Source organism: Rhipicephalus sanguineus, chromosome 2 (genome assembly GCF_013339695.2).
Source record: "Rhipicephalus sanguineus isolate Rsan-2018 chromosome 2, BIME_Rsan_1.4, whole genome shotgun sequence".
NCBI lineage: Eukaryota > Metazoa > Arthropoda > Arachnida > Ixodida > Ixodidae > Rhipicephalus > Rhipicephalus sanguineus.
The window spans coordinates 55,615,128-55,641,502 of NC_051177.1; the positions used below are offsets into that span (position 1 = coordinate 55,615,128).

General features: G+C 45.7%; 1 protein-coding gene across 1 annotated transcript; it reads right to left on the minus strand.

Moving 5' to 3' along the window:
- Window positions 1-875: 875 nt before the first annotated feature.
- LOC119382985 (gamma-aminobutyric acid receptor alpha-like) lies at window positions 876-25,942 on the minus strand. The gene is made up of 10 exons (XM_037650931.2): window positions 25,823-25,942; window positions 24,430-24,536; window positions 17,610-17,677; window positions 16,667-16,887; window positions 14,390-14,472; window positions 13,802-13,936; window positions 11,604-11,759; window positions 9,024-9,184; window positions 5,400-5,588; window positions 876-2,173 (listed from the first exon to the last, which is right to left on the minus strand). The coding sequence occupies exons 1-10, from the start codon at window positions 25,897-25,899 to the stop codon at window positions 1,778-1,780; spliced, it is 1,593 nt and encodes a 530-aa protein (XP_037506859.2). The 5' UTR covers window positions 25,900-25,942; the 3' UTR covers window positions 876-1,777.
- Window positions 25,943-26,375: the final 433 nt, after the last annotated feature.

Below are 26,375 nucleotides of genomic sequence, written 5' to 3' on the forward strand. Positions count from 1 at the left end.
GAAAATTCTAGTTCATCTCTCTGTGTAATGATAATCACATCGATCATCTGATAACGCTGACAGAAATTGTTCTCTCTTTTCGACCAGTGGCGTGTACGCGCGTTTCGCTTTGTGCTCGAGCGACACAAACACGTGCGTGGCTGCTGGTCTTCGTCCGTGATCACGTGATCTAGCCATGCCGTATGATATTAGCCATTCACAGTACACACTTTCGCGCGCAATGTGCAAGGCGATTCAGAAAAGAGTAAAGGAGTGAATGCGACACTTCGGATTCTGCTCATGTTCTCTTTAACGCTGACTCGGCAATACGATTCTACTACGCTAGAAACACGAGCGATAATACATATGTTATCGAGCAAAACTCGTTTCGCGGGAATTCCTTCTAACGTCATAAATATCGTATCACTGAAGCCAGGTATCGTGAAAGACGTCAGAGTGTGCGCTACTCACGTGCTGACGAATAAGTCACACAATAACGATGAGATGCACGTTTAATTAATCAAGTTCTGAACGTGGCGTGAAGCCCTAACACCGTGGTGCCCCGTATTGAGCTGGTCCCATTATAACGATCGTTTAACCAACTAGGTCCGCTTCCTACTATTCTTAAGTAATTGCGCGCAGGGGCGTAGCCAGAAATTTTTTTTCGGGGTGGGGGGTGGGGGGTCCAGCCATACTTTATGTATGTTCGTGCGTGCGTTTGTATGTGCGCGTGTATATAAACGCAAGCAAAACTGAAAAATTTCGGGAGGGGTGTGAACCCCCCAATCCCCCCCCCCCCCTGGCTACGCCCCTGATTGCGCGTGAGAGTTCTACAGACTGAGTATATGCGTATTCTGATTCATCTTCTCCAATTACAGCCACTTCGTATAATCAGTCCAGCCGAATGGCTGAAATCGGCAATAACAAAGGCGTGGCTTATCGCCAGCTGCGATAACGAATGGCGTAGATGAAGGTATTATGGAAACTATTGTGACGAAATATGACCCCAGATTGTGGGTTCGCTTTCGGGTGTTGGGACTCAGTGTACAATGAGGCGTTTCGAGGAGGCAAACAGAAATTAGAATTGCTGAAGAGAGGAACGTGCTGTTTATAACCTCTATTACTTATTGTATCGTTGCACGCTTGGACCAAACTACGTCATGTTTTTGCGGAATACTGTTTTTGCAACATCAAAGGTGACACTCTGAGGTCGTTAAAATACCTAACCGGCACAAATCTCGTTATAACCGGGCAGTCTATAGTAAATACTCTCATTTCGTACAAAGCACAGCTCTCATGAGATGCATCTATGGCTTACCTAATATGAGCTAATGAATGTTCGCGATCGGCCACCACATCAGATGACTCTCGGTACCAACAGTATGGCACGGGCAATCTCCATACGCTATCCCTTAGGCACGCTGCGAGGACTTTTGCAAGCCAGTAATATGATCTGATTTTGTCTGTAACTTCGCAACAGTGTCTTCGGTGATCTTGGGTGTCCTTTAGCGCTTTTGATGTGCATATGCTTATTTTTAAAGTGTCAATCCTTTCTTCCCGGCATGCTAATGCTTTCAAACAGCCGTGTTATGACCCCGCGAAAATGAAGGATAACCTTACTCTGCGTAACACTTCGCACGAATTATCGTCTTACCTTCTGATAAACAACTAGCTAGAATGCGCAGAAAGTGTACACGATGATCAGGCGCATCAGTGGACACGCTAGTTGACGCCCACTGTCCGACCTGTGCGAGTGTGTAAGCCCGGTCATGGCAACGCGCACGCGTACACGACGCCATCAGCTGTCGTCGTCTTCCCGGAAATAGGTGAGCCAGTACACCGTGTTGACCACAATGAACGCGAGCGGGAAGACCACCCTGGAGACCCTGTCGACCTTGCTGACGCTGTTGATCCAAAGTTCCTGGATCTGGCTGGACATTCGGCGCCGCGCCATCAGCGAGGGCCTCTTCTGACGACGATAGTCCCGCCGCCTCACGCTTCTCCTGCTGCCTTGTCTCAAGCCGTGCCTCACAGTCCCGTGCCGCGCGGGACACGCCGACTGATCTGCGGGGGCTTCCAGATGGCCGTTGACCGAACCTGCCGCCACTGCGTCCTCTCCGGGAGGCGTAGAGCCGGGCGATCCGATGAAGGCCACGGTGGCTTCCGATCGCTCGGCGTCGGTGCAATAGATAGCCTGCAAAATGTGTCGAGACGACGCCGTTTACTTAACGGGCGGAACGATGAGCGAGAAGCGCTGCAAAGCTTTAGCATCACGTGCACGTTTTACCGTTACCGTATATAGTGAAGTGTTATGTCATCGACGGAGGGAGGGAGGGAGGGAGGGAGGGAGGGAGGGAGGGAGGGAGGGAGGGAGGGAGGGAGGGACGGGCCACTTAATGAATGTTGGAGATGCTTGCTTGGAGGCACGCCTAAAATGCTACTCAAGATGAGTATGGTGAATTATGTGGTATACACAGTGCGCCGACTGGTACACAATCTACACAAAAAGCACTACAGCACTAAACAAACGACACTATTTCAACGGAACGAGTGTCTCTAAATTCAGAAGTGCTTTCTTGGTGACTGTTAATTTCGAAACATAAGTGTAGGGATACTGGCGTAGACAAATAGAAATATCGGCGTCCATTTTGGCGGCATCACGAGACTGTGTTTAGTCAGTGTTCTCGATATCTTTATTCAAATTACCCGCTGCGTTAGATCTATCTGCTGAGGTAAACGCGCGCCATCAGTATAGTGATGATACCAGCTTGTATTACATTTTTTGAAAGCATGCGTTTATGCATTTTTGTCCAACTGCCAGCCTTGCCATTAATGTTTACGGGCATAATTCCTAAAGAAATAATGATAGACGCTGACGGAAGTTGCGCTCGCGATATATATTCCGAGGCTAATTTAGGCAGAATCGCGCAAAGGGCGTTACGAAATACAGCTGTGATAGAGTAGCCATAAACGCGCGGCTTCCAGTCTCTCAGTGCCAGCCATCGAATTGAACCTATCCCAAAGAGAGCAGATTTTGCCCATTGCAGTTACCGAATGTGCACGGAGAAAAAAAAACGAAACAAATTGCGGAACTGCTGGCACCTTGTCGCAGACTGTGAAGCAAAACTCGGCAATCTGTCACACGCAAATGGTGATGATGACGAACCCTCGTGTGTTGACGCCGTAGAAACTGCCCGACCCTGTCTGACTGCTGACACACCGTGCGCTCCTGCGTGTCTCACCTGTCGAGCGCAGGTTTCTGTCGCTTCATCGATATGTCCTGAAAACCTGCTCCAGTGGATCGTCAGTTTCGGCCAGCTTGGTGGACGTGCACGCATCTGTCAACCTTTCGGCGGATGGCTACATTGTGCCCTTTCAAAATAACACCTCATAGCGCTTCAAGTAGACCTTCCTTCACGCCGTTGACTCATTTCTCGACATCTGATCTCGCGTGCAGATGAATACCAGCACAATCCGCCGGCCTGAATACTCCTTACACGAGCTAAAGTATCTACGATCGACACCTTGGCCACGGCCACCTGGATCGGGGCGCGCGGCGGTGTGCCCCGATCCAGGTGGCCGTGCCTTGGCATATAGAATAGTTGATCACATGTCGTGCACCCCGGTGGCGAGTTGAAGCGGCGAGATATAAAAACAAAAGGATAAAGCGGTGCCATTCACTCCCCTGCCTGCCCCTTTCTTGCTCGCTTTCTTCTTTTTTTTTAACGTTGGAATTGTACAGAGCACTCTTTCTCAGGTTTTTGAAATATAGTCTGCCTGTACTGACCTACACTCGCAAGACAAATCTTCGCGCTCTGCAGGCTGTACAAGCACAGTGACTGCGATCTCGCCCACTGAGCCGTGGTTACTCAGTGAGTGAGTAACCATGGTTGCCTCCCGGCGTCGCCCGGGATACAGCCATGGCGCATTAAGGTATCGGCACTGAATCAGTGCACACACAGCGGCAGATGGTCGAGACGTATAGTCCGTCTTTGCCCTATCCTTTTATCAACGTGCGTCAGGAAAACCAAATGGCAGTGCATTGTGTGGTCGCGTCCATTCTGCCACGACAAAGCAAGGACAGACAGCTCGCACAAGGAAAGCACTGCATAACATGCGTGGGACAGCTGTCGCCTCGCATACAGATTCCGGAAGGCCACGCGTTCCGGCTCTGTCCTCTTATACACCGCGACCACGCTCGATCGGCGCATAGCGAAATGTCACTGCGTCTCAGCTAGAAGCACTCATCTGCAGCAAGGCGTCGGACCACGTTACATTATGTCCTACAGATGAAATAAGCACTAGCACTTAGACAAAGAAACAGAAAACAATACCGAAAAACAGACCATTTCGCGATACCGTCATGTACAACAATGCTTCGGTTTTTAATGCAGCGGCGCGCCTATAGGCACCGTACAGTCGAGTTTTCCAGTGCGACTGCAACGCCAGAACGCAAAACCTAGCGGACAAAAAACGCAATAATGAGACGGGGTTGCTCAAAATGGAACGCGATGTGCGCGTCTCCCTCTCTGAATGAGTGGGCGGACTGCGGCCGGGATACACGGGGGACGCGTTCGCGCGTCTGTTTTCTGCGTGCCCCTAACGACCAATGCCAGCGAACTTGGGACGGGCCAGTGCGAGCAACGCAGCTCCCTCTGGTCAGTGTACGGTGCCTTATATATACTGTAATGGTTTACTGCTGCCCTTTCCTTCAAAGTCACAAAAGAATAGAGGCTCCTCTAGATTATGAATGTCCTCAGCGTTCTTGGGTCATGGTTGGATAAATGCCCTTTCTAGCCGGTGTACACATCGCTGTAAAAAGTAACGTTGCAATTGGGGTAAGTTGGTTAGGCATTGCAACGGATAAGTATGTTGTTTTGTACTACACAAGCGAGGCAGGAAACGACTTCAAAATGGGACACATGTCATACAAAAAGCTGGAGCAAGCTGGAGCTTTTTTGTGGCGTGTGTGCCGTTGTTACATCGCCTTAGTAGTCTGTGTGCTTCAAAATAGTAAAGTGACTATTGAGTAAGAAGCAAACGCTTTATAAAGGTCTAATGTTGGAAAAAACGCGCTGCCCACTTGTGTATGACCCGCAACAACATTTCATGAAAAAATTTCAGGTGTTTTATTTTATTGACGCGATTAGTAGGACATGTTGGCGCCATTAGGGCGACATCGGCTACTCCTGGTCGCTTAGCAGCACAACAAAAAAGAAGAAAAGGGGGATGTCACAAAATATGGCACAGAGTATGACACTATATATATAACACGACATATGCAAACCGTACATGAATCACAAAGTTTCGTGCATAAAAGTCCACATTGTAAGTGATATTCATGATCCATCTTCTTTCTTTTCATTTTTCCGCAACTGTGGCACTATTTCTTACCTAACCCATGACGCAACTACACTTACGTTGCTAGGTAACGAGATCATCTTCTTAGAGTGCAACCTCTGGCAGTGGTCTCCAGCCTCCCGGTAGGTCACCGATTCTAAGGGCTGCTGCTCGTCGCTACCGCTCTCTTCGCCACAGCTTTCTTCCGATGATGCTCTCAGTCGCTCGGCTTCCATCTCCGGGCAGTAATAAAACTCCCCGCTTCCAACCTGCGACAGCGCGTCAGTGAGCGTTCACGCAATCACGTTTGATTGTGAGATATTTCCGCGTTTTGACAAGCGGGACGTCATCAAGGAGCACTTTCAAGAGTAATGGCAAGTCAGCCAAAACTCCTAGTATACGGATAAAACTTATCGTTATAAGACCTCTTGTTAATCTGCGATGAACAGTTATCGTCTGTAAGTGTTTGTGAACTTAGGTAGCCTATCAATTTACATCTGGCTTGTTTTGTTTCGTGACCGCAGCTACAACGTGTGTGTTCCGATGCAGTAACTATCCGGGAACTAATTTAAAACAGAACGCGAAGGGCTTATAGACAGTAAATATCAAGTGGTTTCCGTATTCAATAAAATTACACCATCTCCCGCTAAAGGGGACCATGAGGCGATGCGAAGCCGGAGCACTTGCACGATCGCGTTCCGTTGGCGTTCGTTGGGCATGCTACCGACCTCGCGTCGTGGAACGCGAAGAGGGACGCTACGCGCGTCGTATCTTCCATCTAGCCTGGCCGTTAATTCTCACAGGGCGAGCGGGGAACGCGGTCGACAGGCGGGCGAGAGGGGGGCAGCGTAGGAGAGGAGAGAGAAGGGGAGGGGACGCGCATGCGCTCGAGCTCATCGCGGCGTTGCGCAGGAGAGAATTTCGGCATGTCTAGCCCGCGTTTCAGAGGAAGAGTGGAAAGGGGGAGGGGAGAGGGGTATGGGAGAGAGGGAGAGGGAAAGTGGAAAGAGGGAAAATGGAGAGGGGAAGGGGAGAGGGAAAGTGGAGAGGGTGAGTGGAGAGGAGGTGTGTGGAGAGGGCATGCGCATGCGCAGTAAGGGTGGTCACGCCGCACACCACCACCAACGGATTGAGCTCGGCCTTAAGATACTTCGCATCTAAAATGTACTTTTTTTCAACACACCGTCACGTAGGAGCACTCTCCATACACTTCTGCTGTTTTCTTTAAAGAGCCGTCCTGTCTTCTCGAACATTGCTACAGGGTGGCACCACTGGAAGCAGTTAATTCATTTGGTAGTGTGTGGCTGCGCCATTTAGTTATTGAGGTGAAAGCCTTATATGTCTCACGCAAACGTGACCTTAGCGAAAAGCTGGCATGTCGCGCAAAAAGACTCGGGACCATCCGCACACCTCGATCCACGCGGACTGCATGTTCATTTCGTCGTTGAGGCGTTCACACGACTAAAAAAATTAAAACGAAAAATTACGCATCTTCTCCCCCTACGGGCAACCATGGTGGGGTGCGAAAGCATCGCGGGGGGTACGCATCGAGTTTCCGTTTCTCTTATGTGACTTCTGTGATTGTCGAGGCGTTTGAATTACCGATTGCCGACGCTGACGTTTACGTTCGGCTTCTCGAGCCTTCCTCTGCTCCACGGCGGTGGCGCTACCGCTGCAACTAGCGCCGACGTTGACGTTGTTCACGGCGTTTCACACACCGTTGCACTGAGAGAGAATGACGGAAGCACAGCGAACGCTCGCTTTCGCAGCCTCGCAGCTTCGAGATTCGCTTGCCGGCGTGGCCGTATACGTTCAGCTTCGCGAGCGTCCATAACGCCGTTGCAAAGAAGAGTGCAACGCTTGCCGGCGTTGCTGTTTACGTTCAGCTTCGCGAGCGTCCATAGCGCCGTTGCGAAGGAGAGTGCAACGGGAGCGGGCGCGCGTCGCATTATATACGGGTGCACAGCTGTGGCGGAAAGAGAGAAACGGGAGAGGAGAAACGAAGCGGAGGCACCACTCACGTCACCTCCTCGCGCTCACGCGAGTTGGCGCATGCGCAGTATGGGTGCGGACGCCGCAGAACGGACACTGTCCCGAGCTTAAAATGTCTCGCATCTAAAAGCCTCGTTCGCGTGATATAAAGTGCACTGTACAAGAGCCACACCGGATGGCTCTCGCCCAGGGGCGTAGGCAGAAATATTTTTCGGGGAGGGCACCTCCTTGATCTGTAGTGGGGACGAGCAGGCAGATGTGGTCGAGTGTCATTTTCTGCTCTGTATGCTATGGCAAAAAAAAATTTCGGGGGGGGGGGGGCAAGGGCCCGGTGTGCCCTAACGTGGCTACGCCCCTGCTCTCGCCTTCAAGTCGTCTTAGGCGAATTCATTAGGTACCCTGTGAGTTTTTCCCGTTTCTCACTGTCTTTATCGCACAAATTCATCGGCTGTTAAAGACGGGAGCGTGTCTCTATAAAGCTCACGATAAAAAATTTTAGCTAGACGCTCTGGAACTGCACACGCGTCAAAATTGTGAAGCAATAGAATGACAGTGAGAAATCAAAAGCTAGGACTACATCTCAGACGTGACAGCCGTTTTGTAGCGTTAGCTACACTTGCCTAGCCAGAGCAGGTTTCGGGGGGGTCATCATGAGCCGTGCTGCGCATGCGCGCGCGACTCGCCGCTGCTGCTCTGCGCATTCGAGAGGGGTGACGTCGTAGCCATGGCGGCGCGCAGCTATTAGATGCGAAGTATCTGAAGGCGGAGCTCGATCCGGTGGTGGTGTGCGGCGTGACCACCCTTACTGCGCATGCGCATACCCTCTCCACACACCTCCTCTCCACTCACCCTCTCCACTTTCCCTCTCCCCTTCCCCTCTCAATTTTCCCTCTTTCCACTTTCCCTCTCCCTCTCTCCCATACCCCTCTCCCCTCCCCCTTTCCACTCTTCCTCTGAAACGCGGGCTAGACATGCCGAAATTCTCTCCTGCGCAACGCCGCGATGAGCTCGAGCGCATGCGCGTCCCCTCCCCTTCTCTCTCCTCTCCTACGCTGCCCCCCTCTCGCCCGCCTGTCGACCGCGTTCCCCGCTCGCCCTGTGAGAATTAACGGCCAGGCTAGATGGAAGATACGACGCGCGTAACGTCGCTCTTCGCGTTCCACGGCGCGAGCTCGGTAGCATGCCCAACGAACGCCAACAGAACGCGATCGTGCAAGTGCTCCGGCTTCGCATCTACTCATGGTCTCCTTTAGCGGGAGATGGTGTATTCGCCTTCGCTGTGCAGTCGCCGTCTGACAGTGCGCTGGTGCCGCTAGATAGCGCCTCTGACTGGCGTTTGCTAGCGTTTGCAGGTGGGTAACGCCATGGAGAAGGAGAGCGCAAATGCTGCTCAACAGCGCAGAAGAGCCGAGAAGCTTATGTCATCGGATCCCGAAGTAGTTGCCTGGCAATTAGCGCTTCAGCGTAAGAAGAATGAACAGAGGAACGCTAAACGTGCTGCGGAAATCTGGAAAGCTCAGAATAATCAGCTGAACCTTTGCTAACGCTACGTATATCCTGGCATAGCCGAGCTAAGCCACTGCAAATTTTTTCACTATAAATTGTCCTCTGGGACTTAACAAGCAAAAAACACATGAAGTTTTTTTACTACTACTATTACTTTTGACATAGTTTCGGCATACTCAATGAGTATTTCTGCCACGCACTCTTACCTTGGTGAAATAATGGACGATAGCGAATTCGACAATGGTGGCGAAGACAAAACCAAAGCCAATGGCCACATAGTAGTCCAGGGCAGTGCAGTAAGGAACTTTTGGCAAATCGTTCCGGCTTTCCAGTGCGAGGAACGTCATCGTGAGTATAGTGGTCACACCTGTTACGAAGTACAAGCGTAAAATAAGTTATAAAAGAATCACGGGTAATCAAGCGTCGTTGTAACAAGATTTGCGAAACAAGCAATTTCAAGCTGTCAGCTACCGCAGCTAAAAATTCCTTCCGTTTCAGGATAACAACGTAGACGGCGCACCACGCAACACATCACGATATTTCTTTGAAAACGTTAATTAAATTCCTTTAACAACAAGGAATTTCCCACTAGGTGAGTTGTGAATCACTCTCATGAATTTGTTCTATGTTTAATTTATCTGTGCTTTGCTTCCAATGCAAATGAATAGAATTTTGGCACGTTATGAAGCATTTCTTTGAGCTGCGTGTATTTCCTTTCCCGATCGCTTTTTTTTTCTTTTTTTAAATACCTGTCGAAACGCTTCAACGGGACGTTCTCTATTTCAGGCTAGTCAGCCAAAGTGGCTTAATCTTTGCAGGAATACTAGTTACGCTTAGCTTGCGCATGTTGTTCTGTTTTAAATATTTTAGGCAGTCGTTCCTCCATCCTAAATAACTGTGCTCAGTTTCGTACAAAAGCCCCACGGCATTTTTCTTCCGTAGTTGTTAAAAAGCGTCGTTAACAAATTTCGATTTCATCTGTCAAGAGATCCAGGCACGTAAGCTTAATAGCGAACCACAGCGCAGGCGTTTCGTAAGATTTCTTCATCACTTCGTTGTTTGTATTGATTCATTTTGCTCATAGCATAGAAGCTGTAATTTCAAGTCGTCCTTTCACATCTTCCTTTTCAAGGGGGAGAAAGTTCGGAACTTAGATGTTATGCGAAGCGTAGAACCTCAGAGACGTAGTTATTTTTCATCACTGAGTTTGTACAGACTGTCTGCACAAAAACAGCGAAGGTAATTGTCAAGAGAGAAGAAATATTAGAAAAGGAAAGGCAGTGAGGTTAATCAGTTTAGAAAAACCTGTTTTACTACCCTACACATGGAACCAGGGTGGGGGAGATTTAAAGATAGAGAGGAAAGTGAGAGAGAAAGATAGCACATGACACAGCACACACACAGTCAGTCACAGTCGGTCACTCTTGCGTGGTACTCGACATTTCGGTCACAGCCGCTTATCCAAGTTCGTCTCTCTTAAAAACCTCAGCATTGCCTTCGTCGCCTTCAGCTGCGATGTCTTCTGTTGACGACATGCAAGAAATGTTTCAACAGACATTTTTCAAAGTAAGCTAATAGATTATGCAAATCGAAATCGAATGTAGTCACTCTAAATAAACCCGAAGTTCACTTCTGGCCTCGATAACTGTCTTCTAGTGTCACGAATACACTTTAATGTGTCCATCTATTGACGAGAAATAAACGCTCTATAATACTAAGCGCCAAATCTTCTAGACAAGAAACGGCAACAAACACGGACTCTTGTGTAAATGATATTGTGCACAGGATTATTGAGTATGGATTACCAACCAACTCGAATCCTTGAGTTGAGAAATAAAGTGCATGATGAAGGCACAAAACCTCATCATGCATTTTCGTGTGACAAATTCGTCACCTCGTCAGGCAACGTGTGACTAATTTGAAAAAAAAAAAGTCACAGCTTCGCCGCAACGGCGAAGCAATGATTGCGATAGCAACAAATTGGAATGTAACGCGAAGAACGGAAAGCAGCTCGAAATTGCCAGCGATTCGCTCGAGCCCAAAGGACGCACGAAAAGAACACACACAGGACGAGCGCGAACTATCATGCGTCACAGCTCGATACTTGAAGCGCACTGCTGAAACATAAAGCAGGACGCACGAAACGAACGAACAGGTACACACAGGACGAGCGCGAACTAAATGTCGCAGTTGTTACTTATTTCTGTTTGAACAGCGCGCTCCTTTCGCAAACGTGGCCGCTGCAGCGAGCGAAGTGACATTCGTACGCTCTGTGACTTCAGAGCGGACATCGCGGAGAAAGCACAAGACATACAACCCCCCGCTCCACCCCCGCCCCCTTCTTTCCTTGAGATACGCGCACGAAGGCGACCATGCCCTGTAGGACGAAGAGCCTTGGCGTCCGCAAGAGCGGAGCGACGACCTTTAAAGCACGCCCAGCGCCCGGCGCGCACATCGCGCCATCTCGCTGGTGAGTAAGAAAGCACGCTGAAGTAAATGGTGTATATAAACAGCTCGCCGTTAGCACACTGAAAGACGCTGCTCTCCGTGGCTTAGCCGTCTAACTCCGCGCGTTTCGGAGCGAGAGGTCGGCCGTTCGATTCCGCGCGTCGGAAAGTATTTCTGAATTACATTTCTTCGTGGCTTTTCTATATATATATATATATATATATATATATATATATATATATATATATATATAAGGTGCATGACGACGGCGACGGCAAAAATGAGCCGAGACTGTCCATATAAATGCTATCACAATAAAAACTTTTTGCAAAGTTTACCAAGAGCAATCCTATCGGCTGTGGCCTCTCGGTTGATCCAGAAGGACACCCAGGAGAGCACCACCAGCAAGGTACAGGGTGCGTACACCTCGATCAGGAAGTAACCCATGTGACGCTTCAGCTGGAAGCTCACCAAGAGCATGGCGAACGGTCCTTCTGCGAAAACCAGCAAGTCGCGGGGAAAGGCGACTTAACTAAAATTCGTATTGCACAGCGACGTGCAGGAGCTTAGCTGATGATGATGGTGATGTGCCTCTACTCATTGCTCATACCCACACTGGGCGATTGGCCTTTCCCTATTCTTTTTTTCCCAAACACTAAGCCTCTATCCCTTTAACCCTGGGCTGAAGTATGCGAATAAATAAATAAATAAATAAATAAATAAATAAATAAATAAATAAATAAATAAATACGTTCAGCGTCTTTATCACGTGGTTCTATTCGCGAGGACAAGGTATTTCACAAAGACGAGAAGCTGACAGCCGACGTTAGGCTTCAGTTTTCTTTTTCGAATATCTGACGTGTGCTGAAGTCAGACAATGGCATTTTTTTTTTCTTTTTCCTTGCTTTTTTTACTTTTGTAACAGTCGACAGTTAAAAAAGTACAGTGTTCTTATTTTTAATTTCTCGAGACCAGATGTCAACACTTTTTTTTTCTGACAGCTTCCTTATGGTGTCCTATTGAGAGCACGGAACGACAGCTGAAGGCTTCTGTCAGAGGAAGCAAAAAGAATACACGACTGTTGCTTCAAAGCCAGCCATTGTCCGCACGCGCTGGTATCGGCGTGACACCTGAAAAGCAGTCGTGCATTTCTTCTTTTTGCCAAAATGGACAGTAGCAGTTTAGTCTACATTTAGTCAAGCTTCAGCGGGTGATAGAAACGGACACGTGGTTTATGTGTTTTTGCCTGTTACGACTGTTGCGACTGTTACGACTGTTACGACTGCTGTGACAAGGCGCAAGTCTTGTTGGGCCTTCGCGAAGGCGCGTGTCGATATGAACTCAGCTCTGCTCTCAAGAGAATATATTGTGCACGAAATATAAAACTTTACTGCGCAAAATAAAAAGCGCTACAAACGCGTGATCCAGCTCATAATGACCCAGTGGTTGTGTTAATTAACAATAATTGCCAAGGCTTTACGTGCCGAAACCAAGATGCCATTAAGAGGCACGCCGAAGTGAGGGACCCCGTTTTAATTTCGGCCACCTGGGGTTCTTTAACATGCACTTGGACGTGTACTCTAAGCCAAGTGGTTGTGGTGCTCAACTGCTGACCCGCAGGTCGCGGGATCGAATCCCGGCCGCGGCGGCCGCATTTTCGATGGAGGCGAAAATGCTTGAGGCCAGCGTACTTAGATTCAGGTGCACGTTAGAGAACCCCAGGTGGTCGAAATTCCCGGAGCCCTCCACTACGGTGTCTCTCAATCATATCTTTGTTTTGGGACGTTAAACCCAAATAATTATTATTAACGTGTACTCTATGCAAAATCGGGTGTTCTTTGCATTTCGCCCTCACCGAAATGCGGCCGCCACAGCGCACCCCCAGTGGTTATGTTTTCTGCGATGTCATACTTTTTTTTTCTTGCGCAGGTAATTCGTTGCGCGTAACCACTTATAGGAACTCAAAAAATAGACGGCCGTTATCGTCAGGAAAAGCTTGGTGCCATTGCTATCAGAAAAAACTTACAACTCATCGAAGCATGAGCAACAGCGTAATTCTCGGGGCGTTCAAGAATTCCGCTGAGACACTAGACCAGACAACAAATAGCGGGTATTCCGGTTCACCTTTAGAATTTGTGCGCATTTTCCGCCTGTGAATATTTCTGTTATGCGAACTTTTCTTTTGTGTAAACATTTCTGTTGCACGATTATTTGCGCTGCATGAAAAATCTTGTTGTAGGAACATTTATGGTGTGGCACTCGCAATGTGAGTGGCGATGTGTTCTTTTCTTAATAGTTATTTTTATTCGATAAGAATACTACGAGGAAGAATGCCATGTCAGAGAACAGAAGCTAGCAGCCGGCGCAGCACACTGAAATCAACCTACCCTTGAATACCTTTATTAAAAAATATAAATACATTAGGACTAACACTAAAGTTTTAGAACTATGAATAGATCGTAACCGGATGACCAGTTCCTTCTTTTTTTCTGCGAACATCCCGACTTCCCCGGTCTCGCTATGAGCCACTTCTTACCTTTCCTGGAAAAGTCGCTTTGATTATCAGTTGGAGTTCGGACGAGGTCGAATTGGTTCAGTTTCATATCCGACGCAATCACCACACGACGCTTCGGATTCCAGCGAAACATCACCTCTTTTGCAGGATACCCAGCTATTGAAAAAAAAGCAAGTGTACAATAAACAGCGTATGAATAACGAAAAGAGCACGTAAAGAACATCCCAACTACTTTTGCAGCTATTTTGGGGCGTGTTTTAATTCTCGCGGAATGTTGCGATATTCTGATTACTTGGCTAGGAATCCTTTAAGAAACAATCAAGAAATTAATGTCTGCTTGCGGCATCATTTTAATGTATAAGATATACTTCTTTTCTTTCGTCATCATTCGCAAGATCACTCCTTTTTTTTTTACAGGCTGACATTTCACGAAAGTTATCATTCGAAGGATGCATTCGAAGAATATTGACTACTCGATTTTATATTTAGTTTTTCCAGCTTCTCCTTACTTATAACGAGCTAAAACCAGCAGTGTGAATCTGTAACAACGCGGTCGCGGACACACATTATAACAAATTGGCCCACAATTAATGCATTTCGTGTACTCACAGCTTCCGATGCGAAGAGGGCAACGTTGAGTGTCCATGGGAAATTTCTCCAAGTTCATAGGACAGCTCGCACTCACAGTCAGCCTTTAAACGATATAATTCAGGAACACTACATTTAGAATGTTTCACTTCCTTAAGTTATATACACGTCATCAGCCTTACACAAAGTGCCTACAAGACGGGAGCGTACTGGCGAGCAAAAAAGAAAAAAAAACCTGGTTAAATCAAAAGAGGTCATCTTGCGGCACGCGTACACGGCTTCGAAGAATTTGCATGAGTAATTTAACAATTATTTAAAAAGAGCGAGAAAGCCAGGCACAAAAAAACAAGAATTTAATAGGGGATGGAGGTCATATTCTGCATCTCCTTCTTCGTGTGTTTCCGGCGTTTTGATGAAACGGCGCTCAAAGTCGTGTCTCCACGACACATTTGCAATCAACGCCACGTGCCGTTCATTACGGCCCAAGACAGATCATCTATCTGGAAAGGAAAAAATATGCGTGATTGTATGAAGATACGAGGAATCTTTACGGCTGCCAGAAAATCACTGCCACTCATTCCATTTCGCCGCGCCGGCAGAGTATACGCTGACTCCAGACTTCAAAGCTTTGCGTAACCACGTGTCGTGGTATAAGATTTACGACTAGATCCAGAAGCTTCGTCTTCAGGCTTTGGCTGCCAATGAGGACAAGAGGCAGCAATGTTTCTGTTCTGAAACTATAACAAAGGCGTTAATGCGTCATTAAGCTTTGTCTTTTCGAAACCGAGCGCTCACTTGCACCCGTTTTTAGAGACGTTCTTAAAAGATGCATGTCCCTGCAAGCAAGACACATGTGCCGGCGCGAACACTTATTCACCACTTTTACCCTTATGTGTTTACTTAGTGGCAGAAAAGGGAGGCTATGGAAAACGCCCACTTTACAAATGTCAAAGCGTCTTTCTTGAAACCTAAGCATTAGGCGTTTGAGCTTTGTATGTCGTTAGAGCCAGCTTGAAAAAACCACTCTTTCCATCGTTCCTTCACTCTTAGTGATTTGGCATCCTTCGATAAGTTTCTCAATGCTTGTTCTTGCCCTGCAATTCATAATTCGAGAGGAACTGCCGCTAGGAACGCGAACTTAGTAAAAAGCTTCGGAAAGCTCACTCTTGAAACATAGTGACTTTGTAAGTGTTTAACCATTCAGGCGCCTTGCATATCAGTGCACTAGCGCCTCTGTACATTCCGCCTAAAAGTACTCATATTCAAACTTTACCACCGCTTTATGTAGATATTGAGCCGAAGAGTGCTGCTCCCACTAAGTACGGGAAGCATCACTCACATTTAAGAGTGGAGAAAGTCGCCGTGTGCGAATATTCGAAAATTTAGAATAACGAATAGAAGAGCGTTCGATTCAATTCGGTACTCGAATCGAATAGCGCATATTCGAACTACCGAATATTTTTCGAATAATTTTCGAATAATCAGCTCCGACGAGAGAAGCCCAAATGAAAAACAAGTTGGAAGAGTGAAGGTTAGCTTTTGCTGCTTTATTTGATGAACTACCAAGATTCATGCCGGTCAAGCTTTTGCTGGAGTATCGAAGGTTTTACTCATTCCCGGATGAAGGAATTTTTGCTCTAAACTCTAATGTCGCCGAAGCAAATGTGTCCTCAATCAACTATCATTATCATGAGATCCGTGATGTTCATTCATGAACAATTATTTAAATTTTAGGTCTTAGCGTGACTTAAAAGCTAGTGCCAAAGTACCACCTCGAATATTAAAGTAACTGCTGCGTGTACCCTACAGTTAAAAAATACCTTGAAGGCTCTAGTCGCTACAGTATACGAGCTTACCTCAGTTTATATAATTGTGGTATCTTCTGTTAGTTAAATGAAACGGTAATGTTACTTTGTTAAAGTTTGTGAATACTTTTTTTTAAATAAGAACTTGCAGAATTCTTGGCCTGTCTTGAAAATGGCATCCTTACTATTCATAACTATTCGAATAATATTCTATATGTATGATCACTATTCGATTCGTATTCGATTCGGCTCTAAATTTCACTATTCGCGCACCCCTAAGAGAAAGCTTTCCCAGCTTTCTCAACCATCGTTGAACGATCTATCTATCTATCTATCTATCTATCTATCTATCTATCTATCTATCTATCTATCTATCTATCTATCTATCTATCTATCTATCTATCTATCTATCTATCTATCTATCTATCTATCTATCTATCTATCTATCTATCTATCTATCTATCTATCTATCTATCTATCTATCTGCATGTACCTTGATGAGTATAGCACAGTGCCGTCCTGGGCTAGTCGGACAAATTTGTTGGGCTGAGTGATGGTGTGCAGGTAGGAGTGCTTGCCATTCAAGAACGACGTATCTGGTCGCCATATTTTCTGCAGCATGGATATGGACAGGGTCATAGACGGCATGGACCCGCGAAAAGCCAGTCGGCGGTCCATCCAACTTTGCCGAAAATAACAATCCATCGAGTACGTCTGAAAGGAAGCCGGAGTAAAACAATCAAATCATTAAAGGAAGCTTTGGGACCATGTGCAGAGGTATACACAACTGCTTCAAAGGTGAGCTCGAACTCCCAACGCAAGAGGGTGAACGGAATGCCCATGTGCTAGTTTTGAATACTGGTCAACAGCACAAAACGCTGCGCACAGCTGATTTCTTGCTGCTGTGACTTCATATAAACTTCACGGGTACCATGTTACTCTTCTGTCTAAAGACTCTTTTTACAGTTTCGAAACAAGCCTCAACGAAGCTTCGTTCACATTCTTAAAGACTTACTTTATTTTGTTTGAAGCTTTTGTCATGATGCCCTTGTGAAGGTTGAATGATACGTTGTGTTTTGTCACCCGCCATTGCGGTCTAGTGGTTATGGTGCTCGACTGCTGACCCGAAGGTCGCGTGATCAAATCCCGGCCGCAGTGGCCGCATTTTCAGTGGAGGATAAAATTCTTCAGGCCCGTGTACTTAGATTTAGGTGCATGTTATAGAACCCCAGGTGGTCGAAATTTCTGGAGTCCTCCACTACGGCGTCCCTCATAATCATATCGTGGTTTTGGGAAGTTAAACCCCAACAATTATATTGTGTTTTGCCTGTTACTCTCAAGCCTTCTTAAGCAGCATTCGAAAACAATTACGATTGTATTTTCTTTATTATTTTTTGTAATCGAGCATGAAACAATCACTACTGAGTGCATCTCACCATATCAACTTCAGACACTGGTCCCATGCTTCGCACTTCGATATCAATATACACGTCCGTTGGCGTGTCTAAAAAAGAAAATCAGCAAAACACACAATGAAGTAAGCGTAAGGTGCTGTGACTACATCACTCAGAATGCCCTAAATTTTGGCTTTTTAAGCGTGAATCGCTGAACCCCACATTTCTTAACTCTAACAAAACAGAAGTTCACCTGGAGATGGAAGTGACTATCAATGGTGGAACAAGAAGCGACCCTGGAGCCAAAGACGTCATAAGGGTGATTCCACGAGAGATCGAACATGCCTGTCCGGTCGCATTTTTGTTTTGCCTGGGTTTTTTATATGTTGTGTGGGCACATTCAAAGTGCACGGAACTGAAAATTTTATTTCCAAGAAACGCTCCCAGCGCGCCAAAAAAATATTTGAAGGTGGCGGCGCGTGCCTCCTGTTTTTGCTCACTGCAGTGTTTTCGGATTTCGCGGCCGAATTTAGCGCGAACTATGAGTGATGTGTCGAAAATTTCTTTTGCTGGTTTTAACACGCATTACTGTGAATTACATCCATGCTTTTTTTATGCCGTCCTCAAAAAGAAGAAAATGTGAAAAAATGGCAAACACGGCCGAAATCAAAAAAGGGTCCTAAGTTTGAGGCGCCTTGGCACTTTACTATTTCAAACAGAAACTTGAAAACAGTGTCAACTATAGAAAAGAGCTTTTGCAACATTTGTGCAGAAGATCATTTTCCTACGGGCAGCGCAAAAAAAGAAAAAAATTGTTAAAGAAGCGAGTTTTTTCAAAAAAGTACATTTTCAAAAAATAAAATAAAAAAAACTCCGGTCTCAATTTTGACGGCAATTTTTTATCGAAGAGCGCTTATGTCAATGAACACACGGTTTTAATATCATATGTCCTCATTTGCTTTGTTTACGAGATATAACTGGCCAAAATGACCCTTGCTGTGAGTGCTCACTTCAGTGTGACTGATGGTTGTTAATAGCTTGCATTGTGCGTAAATCGCAGTTTTATTTGTTCTGCTGCAGAAAAACCTTGCTCTGGTGGCTTTTCGTCAAGAAAAATGTGTTCTCAGATTTTATTTGTGTCTAGCGTGTGCAAAAGTGGGCTGCTGCCGCCCTCTAAATGGCTCACGTGTAAACAGTTTGCAACCTACAACCTCGCCTACAATCATCAGAGGAAAGATGGGCGTGCCTGTACAAGATATCAATCGCTTCTTCTTCCTGAAGGAATGCCTGGTCTACCTCATCGCGGTTAGATGTAGACAGGTTTTCCTTGAGTAGCCTAAAGCAATGCAAGCAGACCTCGCAGGTGTCGCGAAGATCCTCAGCCTGACAGTAGCTTCTGGCGGTAGGCAACAACAAAAAGAGCGAAGAAAAAAAATTTGCGCAACGAAAACGTTTTCCTCAGCAATCTTCTTTTTGTGAACGCGTAAATAACCGGCACAGAACAATCGGACGTAGCCATGGGCCGCGCGCATCGCGTGTAGTGAACAGCTAGAGCAAGCCGAAACGTTTATACTGAACGGCGCCGCATAAATTATCTCACATCTGCGCAGCTGTCATGAATGCCTTTCCAGAACTGCTTACGGTTTAACATTTTATGACTAAGGGTGTCTAAGCGCTTTGGGCTGTAATATTTAATTTGTAGGCCGCACTCATTGTCAAAACTAAGGGTAATGTCCGCCTGGTGCCACCAATGACCTTTGCTGTCCTCGACGTGGGAAAGCACTTTAGTAAAGTGGCAACAAAACATCATAAATTGGGCAGCTTCGGCCACTCACGGCTTAATCATGCCGCACCGCACGTTTCCTGGCTGCTGAAACGCTGAGGTAACGGTCGAGATGATACAGGAAGACGTTATCTGCGACGCCGAAAACATGTGATAGCGGGAAGTGAAATAAACGGCTCGGAAATCATTGAGCTAACTTTTTTACAAATGTTGTCTAGGCACAGTGTGCGTCGAATGGGGAAGATGGTTAGAGCGTACAATGCACGTAATGGAAGGGAAGCAAGCTGGCAGTGAGAAAACAACTGCATAACAGCGCGCCTGCTGATTGTGGCATTTAGTTACAGATTAAGCTGGCCTTCGCTGCATACAAATGCTTTATCCTGTGTGCAAGGAGAGTTTTGACAAAGTGACCTAAACCATGTGTTCGTGGTGTCTCGTGTGCTTCTGATTAACGAATACTTTCGGGTAAGTTGACGTTGTAAGCTGCAAATTGCGTACGCGTTCGGCCTTTAGAGAGCGGCAGCAGCCCACCCCCACATCCGCTAGACACAGTTAAAGTTTGAGAATGCATTTTTCTTGACGACAAGACACCAGAGCAAGGTTTTACTACAGGAAAATAATTAAAACTAGATTTAAGTGCAATGCAAGCTGATGACAACTATCGATCGCACTGAAGTGAGCACACACAGCAAGGGTAATTTTGGCCCGTTAAATCTCGTGAACAAAGCAAATGAGGACATACATATTAACACGGTGTTTTCACTGACGTAAGCGCTCTTCGACAAAAAAATGTCAAAATTGAGGCCTGAGTTTTATTTTTTGAAAATGTACTTTATTGAAAAAAAAACTCGCTTCTTTAACTATTTTCTCCTTATATCGCGCTGCCTGTAGGAAAACGATCTTCCGCATAAATGTTGCAAAGGCTCGTTGAAATACTTGGAAAAAATCATGGATGTAATTCACTGTAATGCGTATTAAAACCAACAAGAAAATTTTCGACACATCGTTTATAGTTCGCGTTAAATTCAGCCGTGAAATCCCAAAACATTGCAGTGAACAAAAACAGGAGGTCTGCGCCGCCACCTTCAAATACTTTTTTGGCACGCTGGGAGCATTTCTTGGAAATAAAATTTTGGGTTCCGTGCACTTTGAATGTGCCCACATAACATATAAAAAACCCAGGCAAAACAAAAATATCGACCGGACAGGCATGTTCGATCTCTCGTGGAATCACCCTTTAGAGGGCGGCAGCAGCCCACTTTCGCACACGGTAGAACCAAATAAAATCTGAGAACACATTTTTCGTGACGATAAGCCACCAGAGCAAGGTTTTGCTGCAGCAGAATAATTAAAACTGTGATTTACGCACAATGCAAGCTATTAACAACCATCAGTCGCACTGAAGTGAGCACTCACAGCAAGGGTCACTTTGGCCAGTTATATCGCGTAAACAAAGCAAATGAGGACATATGATATTAAAACCGTGTGTTCATTGACGTAAGCGCTCTTCGATAAAAAATTGCCGTCAAAATTGAGACCGGAGTTTTTTTTATTTTATTTTTTGAAAATGTACTTTTTTGAAAAAACTCGCTTCTTTAACTATTTTTTTCTTTTTTTGCGCTGCGCCTAGGAAAATGATCTTCTGCACAAATGTTGCAAAAGCTCTTTTCTATAGTTGACACTGTTTTCAAGTTTCTGTTTGAAATAGTAAAGGCGCCAAGGCACCTCAAACTTAGGACCCTTTTTTGATTTCGGCCGTGTTTGCCATTTTTTCACATTTTCTTCTTTTTGAGGACGGCATAAAAAAAGCATGGATGTAATTCACAGTAATGCGTATTAAATCCAGCAAAAGAAATTTTCGACACATCATTTATAGTTCGCGCTAAATTCGGCCGTGAAATCCGAAAACACTGCAGTGAGCAAAAACAGGAGGCACGCGCCGCCACCTTCAAATATTTTTTTGGTGCGCTGGGAGCGTTTCTTGGAAATAAAATTTTCAGTTCCGTGCACTTTGAATGTGCCCGCACAACATATAAAAAACCCAGGCAAAACAAAAAATGCGACCGGACAGGCATGTTCGATCTCTCGTGGAATCACCCATAAGGAGACTTACGTTCGTCAGGGATAACTTTGCAACACGTGGAACGCAATTCTTTAAAGCCATCATAGATCAAGTTATACATACATGCAATGTTCCATGAAAGCATGACATTACATTTGTCTCGTTAAGAAGCGACAATGCGCACGCGAAACAAGCATTCCAAAACAAGTAACACTGAATATCTCAACCCTTATTTAAAACCATCTTACGCGTCATTTTTTTCGCGTATTGCCTACCGACAACCACTATATTGTTCGTTCGTATTGGCGGCACTTTCTTGCGCATTTCCTTTCTCTATAGTACGTAAGTGCGGATGCGTGTGTGTGTACCTGTGGGCGTACGTTCGTTTAAAGGAAGACACTGTGCATTTTCAGTAGCGATAATAGGTTCCCGTGTGACACCGGTATAACATTCAGCATTGCGATGTTTTATGCCAAACCGTAAGAACTCCAGTTTAAAACGGTGCCGTTCTGGAAATGTCATTAGCAATACAGAAATTCCTCGTTGTATAACAGACCTCAGCTGAGACAAAAGCAGACAGCGAAAGTAAGGTAAATTATTCGACAACGGGTTGCAACCCTCTCTTCGTGTACGCAAAATGCCCGACTACAAGAAATCTCGTTCTTCTGAAACGTTTCTTCTACACGTGCAGCCAAGAAATTGTTTGCACTTGCGACTACAATATTCCGGACCGCATACGATTTGAGAGATATCCAGCGCCAACGCGTCGCTTACGCAACGACGCAAGAATCGTGCAGAATGAAGGCGAGAATGGACGTTACGGAAGGCGTTCCATAATCGGCAGGATGGGCTCCTTTCGAGGCTTCGATCTGACGACGTTTATTCGGCGGCAGCTGTTCCCAAGATCGGCTTCCTCTTTTTTCCCCGACCCTCTGGAGATGACGCCAATAATGTGTTGAATAAATAGGGAAACCCTGATTTTGGATGCCCACCGCGTTTAACGCGATTTCGCCTAAGTATAGATCCCCCTGTCTCAGGAACGCCGATCCAGAAATGGTCGGGCTAAAAAGTTTCAACTATCGACACGAGGAAAGCATTTTTCAACCAACAGTGTTTCTTTAATGGCACTTTAATGCTAGCCGTCTTGTCACCGGGATGCCCTCCCCCCCCCCCCTTCCCGCTTTATTTCCTTATGCAACATTTTTTTTTTCCACTCACACTATTGCTGAGAATACTGAAGAATCATCCAAGTGGTCGCCTCCTTTCGCTTTTAATACTTGAGTCTTTTTTATATATTTTTTTCTATCCCCAACAAACGTCCTGGCGTAGCTATCAGCACTGGCACACTAGCCCAGACTATCACACCACTGTTGCGGGGCAATAATTTACGGCTCAACTCTTTTCCAGGTACGCTTTTTTTTTTTGTTGTTGTGTGTGTGTGTGTGTGTGTGAAATGCTTTTCTCATCGAAATGACCAACGCCGCCGGGGACGTCCGGACGCGTACGGTATTTGTCAAGTAGAGAAATATGACCGCTCCCGCAGGCTCCTCTATGCCCTTCCTTATACTTCCCGGGTCGTTTATACCACTGTTGCCTTTCCAGTAACCGCCCTGGAAGGCCTCCCACCGCGCCAGTTCCGAGTAACTGCCCCGAGAGACACCGCGCAGCCTGTAAGCATTCTTGGTGTGAGGCTAAAGCGGGAGGAGAAATGTAAGGCGTGTGAGCTTTGGTCAAATGCGGAGGGAGTTACGCATTTGGAGCGATGAACTGTCCTAAAAGCCTGACATAAAGGTTGCTTTCTTTACAGTCAGAAGAAAACAAATCTTAGTGGTCAAAGAAGCAATGGCATACAGGACGCGAAGTAGCTCCTATGGGGACGGAAGGCTAGAAACGTTAGCGATGCTGCTCCCATAAAAGTAATCTAAAGGTGAAGCGATGGCTCTTTGCCGTAATATTTGCGGTCGCTGTACACTAGCCCGAGGATGAGGCAAGTACAAGTAGAGTAGACGTTTAATTTCATTGCACCCTCAGGGCTGAAGCATTTTACAGAAAGTGGTTATAGTACAGCACACTAAAGGAAAAAATAACATCTAAACATTCAAACCAGAAATACATCAAACAATGAAAAAACACAAACACTAAAAAAAGAAGTGCAAATCCAGAAATAAGACGGCGGAGGTAAAAACAAAAGCACTATGTACTAACAGACAAACGGTAACGTGAAAGCTGTAACTATTTGTTACTGTTAGTTAAGGTACTGTTTGGAAAGTTCCCACTCTTCAGAAATCATTGAAAAGAATGAGTGGCAGGAAGCAGAGATCTTACAGAAAGGGGTCGCAACTTCATAGCTGCGATCAATGCGCGATGACACTTACCGTGAAGGATTGATGGATTAGTTATGTAATAAACTACGATGAAATATTTGGTGAAATATGGCAGTGGCAGCCGATGCATTACCAAAATTATGAATGTTCGCTACATCTGTATGTCGTAGTAACTAAAGTCTTGTTCAAACTGTTGCTTTGAGTGTTTCGTCGTAATATTGTGTTGGTTCGACTGTTCCGTTGCATCATCGTCTGCGCATTTACTGCTACGGTCTCGCTCCTCTTCGAAAGCATGCGTACTAGACATTCTTGCTACACTGCATGTTTCCCACCGTGTCATAATTTTCCTTCTTATCATATCGATAAAGAAAGGTTTGAGCAACACAAGAACGGTCGGGTTATCAGCGAAGGTTAGATAATCTAGTTCTACACTTATTTCAGTGCAAGTACCAAAACCGTATTCGTGCAGCATCTGCAGACTCCATCGGTAAGTATCCTGTGAAAATTCGTCGCATCCATGTTGCTAGCTTCACTCTCATTGCTCTCAATCTCCTATCATTAGAACACAAGTGATCAGGTGTTGCATTTTCAGACACTTCACATATGTAAAATATTGCCCTTGCGATTCGGTACCAGTCTTGAGCAATAAAGTTTTACTCAATCAATAAATCAGTATTGCAATGAAAAGCTCACCGACTCTTCCAGGTCTAACATGGTGGTTGTAACCTTGCAAGAGGCTGTCCAGCAGTAACGACACATTCTTGTTGTTTTGTTTATTGGACCTGCCGATGTTGTAAGCCCTAAGACGAAAAAAGACACCCATCTCTCATCAGTCTTGGTTTCACCCGAGCACATAAGTCCAGCAACCCCTACCCTAACCTCCCACCAAGCAAAACACAGCTTCAGCAAAACTTGCAGCTAAAGTAACAGTAAATGCCTCGAAAAAAATAGACATACATGCATCCAAGAAACGACGACTGGGCAAAGACATAAGAGCCAGAAGAAAGCACATGTATACAACAACACAGCATACAAACCCTTGTAAGCATTGATTATTTTGTATTGGTACACCTTAATTGGCCTCTTTGTTCAGTTAGAGGTCATTTGTAACTTCAGCGGTTGGTACCAGTTCGTAGTTGGTGCCCGTGCTGTAAGTGTTTCATTTTCGTCTTGTCGTCGTCCATTCTTAAGAACCTTTGTGAATAATTGTCTTCAAAGACTGTACTCAAATCTCGCGACTTTCACGGTGATTTTGTTTCGGACCACCAGAAAGCATAAAAGAGAAAGCATAAAAAGAAAGCACAGAGAAAGCATAAAATGCGCTATGCTATTTTCCCGTCAATGTCGTCTGGTGAAGCTCAGCTTTCGTTTTCGGAGTTTCTCACTCAAGGGCCCAAACTTTTAAACCCAACAAATGCAGGACTGTACATATGCATACGCATTCGTTATCTTTCTTGATTTTTCTTATATCCTAACAACCAAGTAGAAAGTGGCAGCCGTCGCCATCAACTCCTTCATTTACTTTTTTTATTTCAATAAAAAAGGTCCCCGAAAGTGCGCGGCAAATACAAGCTCAGTGCGGTTTTTATGCTTCCAGTAGCTTTCATGTCTGGCCACTCTTAGAGTAATCCGAAAGCGTCATCGAGCAACCATGGCCGCTGACTACGCCACCTATAGAGTGGTATATAAGAAGCTACGAGACCTCGTCCCACGCGCCACTTAGCCGGGGACATCCACAGCATGTAGTCCTACTGTCTGTAATAAACTCCCAGATCATTGTTCGCTACATCAGGTGGTAGACTACGTTCTCTTCCCAACAGCAACTGTTATGGACACGGCAGCATGCTTTGCCATTTACCCATCTTCTCTGAAAGCAGCGCCTTAACACTACTTCGTAATGTATACAAAAAGGAACTATTCGACCATACGCGCGAGTACAGAAAAAAAAGGCTGTCTCACACGCTCTTTCTCTCTCTTTCTGGCTCTTCAATGTCTTTGTCTCTCTGCTATTTTGGTAGAAGGAGTTTAACTGTCAAATACCCACAGAAAGTGACCTTGCTGACTACTTGTATAAGAGGAACCTCACATTGTGAAGCTCATCACCGAAGGCAGCAAAGTTGTTGTGAAGAAGAGCGGGACCAGCTGTGGTGCCCAGTGCAGCATGCCAAAACAGACTTGCCAAGCAAGTCGGCATCAAGACTGGATCGCCACCTGAAAGGAACAAAAGAACCAGACATAACAAAAAACTTAGTCCAATAGTTTCAGTCAAATGCAGGTATGCTATAAAAGCCTGGTCAACTGAGCTTACTAGCACATAATAAAATTTGCTAAGAAAACAGATCGATAATTTGTACGCATAAAGCCACAGGAAGACTGAGCTCTTCTAAAAGCACACCGCGACCTATTCATTGCGAACCAGCGAGTTTATTTATTGATAATCGATTCATAATCATTTCATAGTCATAGCCATACGTTATATGAAAAGCGTTTTTTTTTTTTGCATATGTAATGCATGCCAACTTTCCCCAGAGGAATGCGCGTTGTTGCGTAGAAGTGTTTCCATGCCTTGCTCTTGTTAGTTTAGTCAGTGTCTTTTTTAATCTAAAGTTATGTGCATGTCAGAAACTGTGGCAGTTAGA

What these genes read in the sequence shown, in the direction of transcription:
- LOC119382985 (XM_037650931.2), bottom strand. Translation starts at nt 25,899, where the DNA reads ATGCTGCACTGGGCACCACAGCTGGTCCCGCTCTTCTTCACAACAACT. An exon ending in TCGGTGATGAGCTTCACAAT is followed by an intron (nt 24,537 to 25,822) that starts GTGAGGTTCCTC and finishes TTTTCGTCTTAG; the next exon opens with GGCTTACAACATCGGCAGGT. An exon ending in TCGTCCATTATTTCACCAAG is followed by an intron (nt 5,589 to 9,023) that starts GTAAGAGTGCGT and finishes GCGCTGTCGCAG; the next exon opens with GTTGGAAGCGGGGAGTTTTA.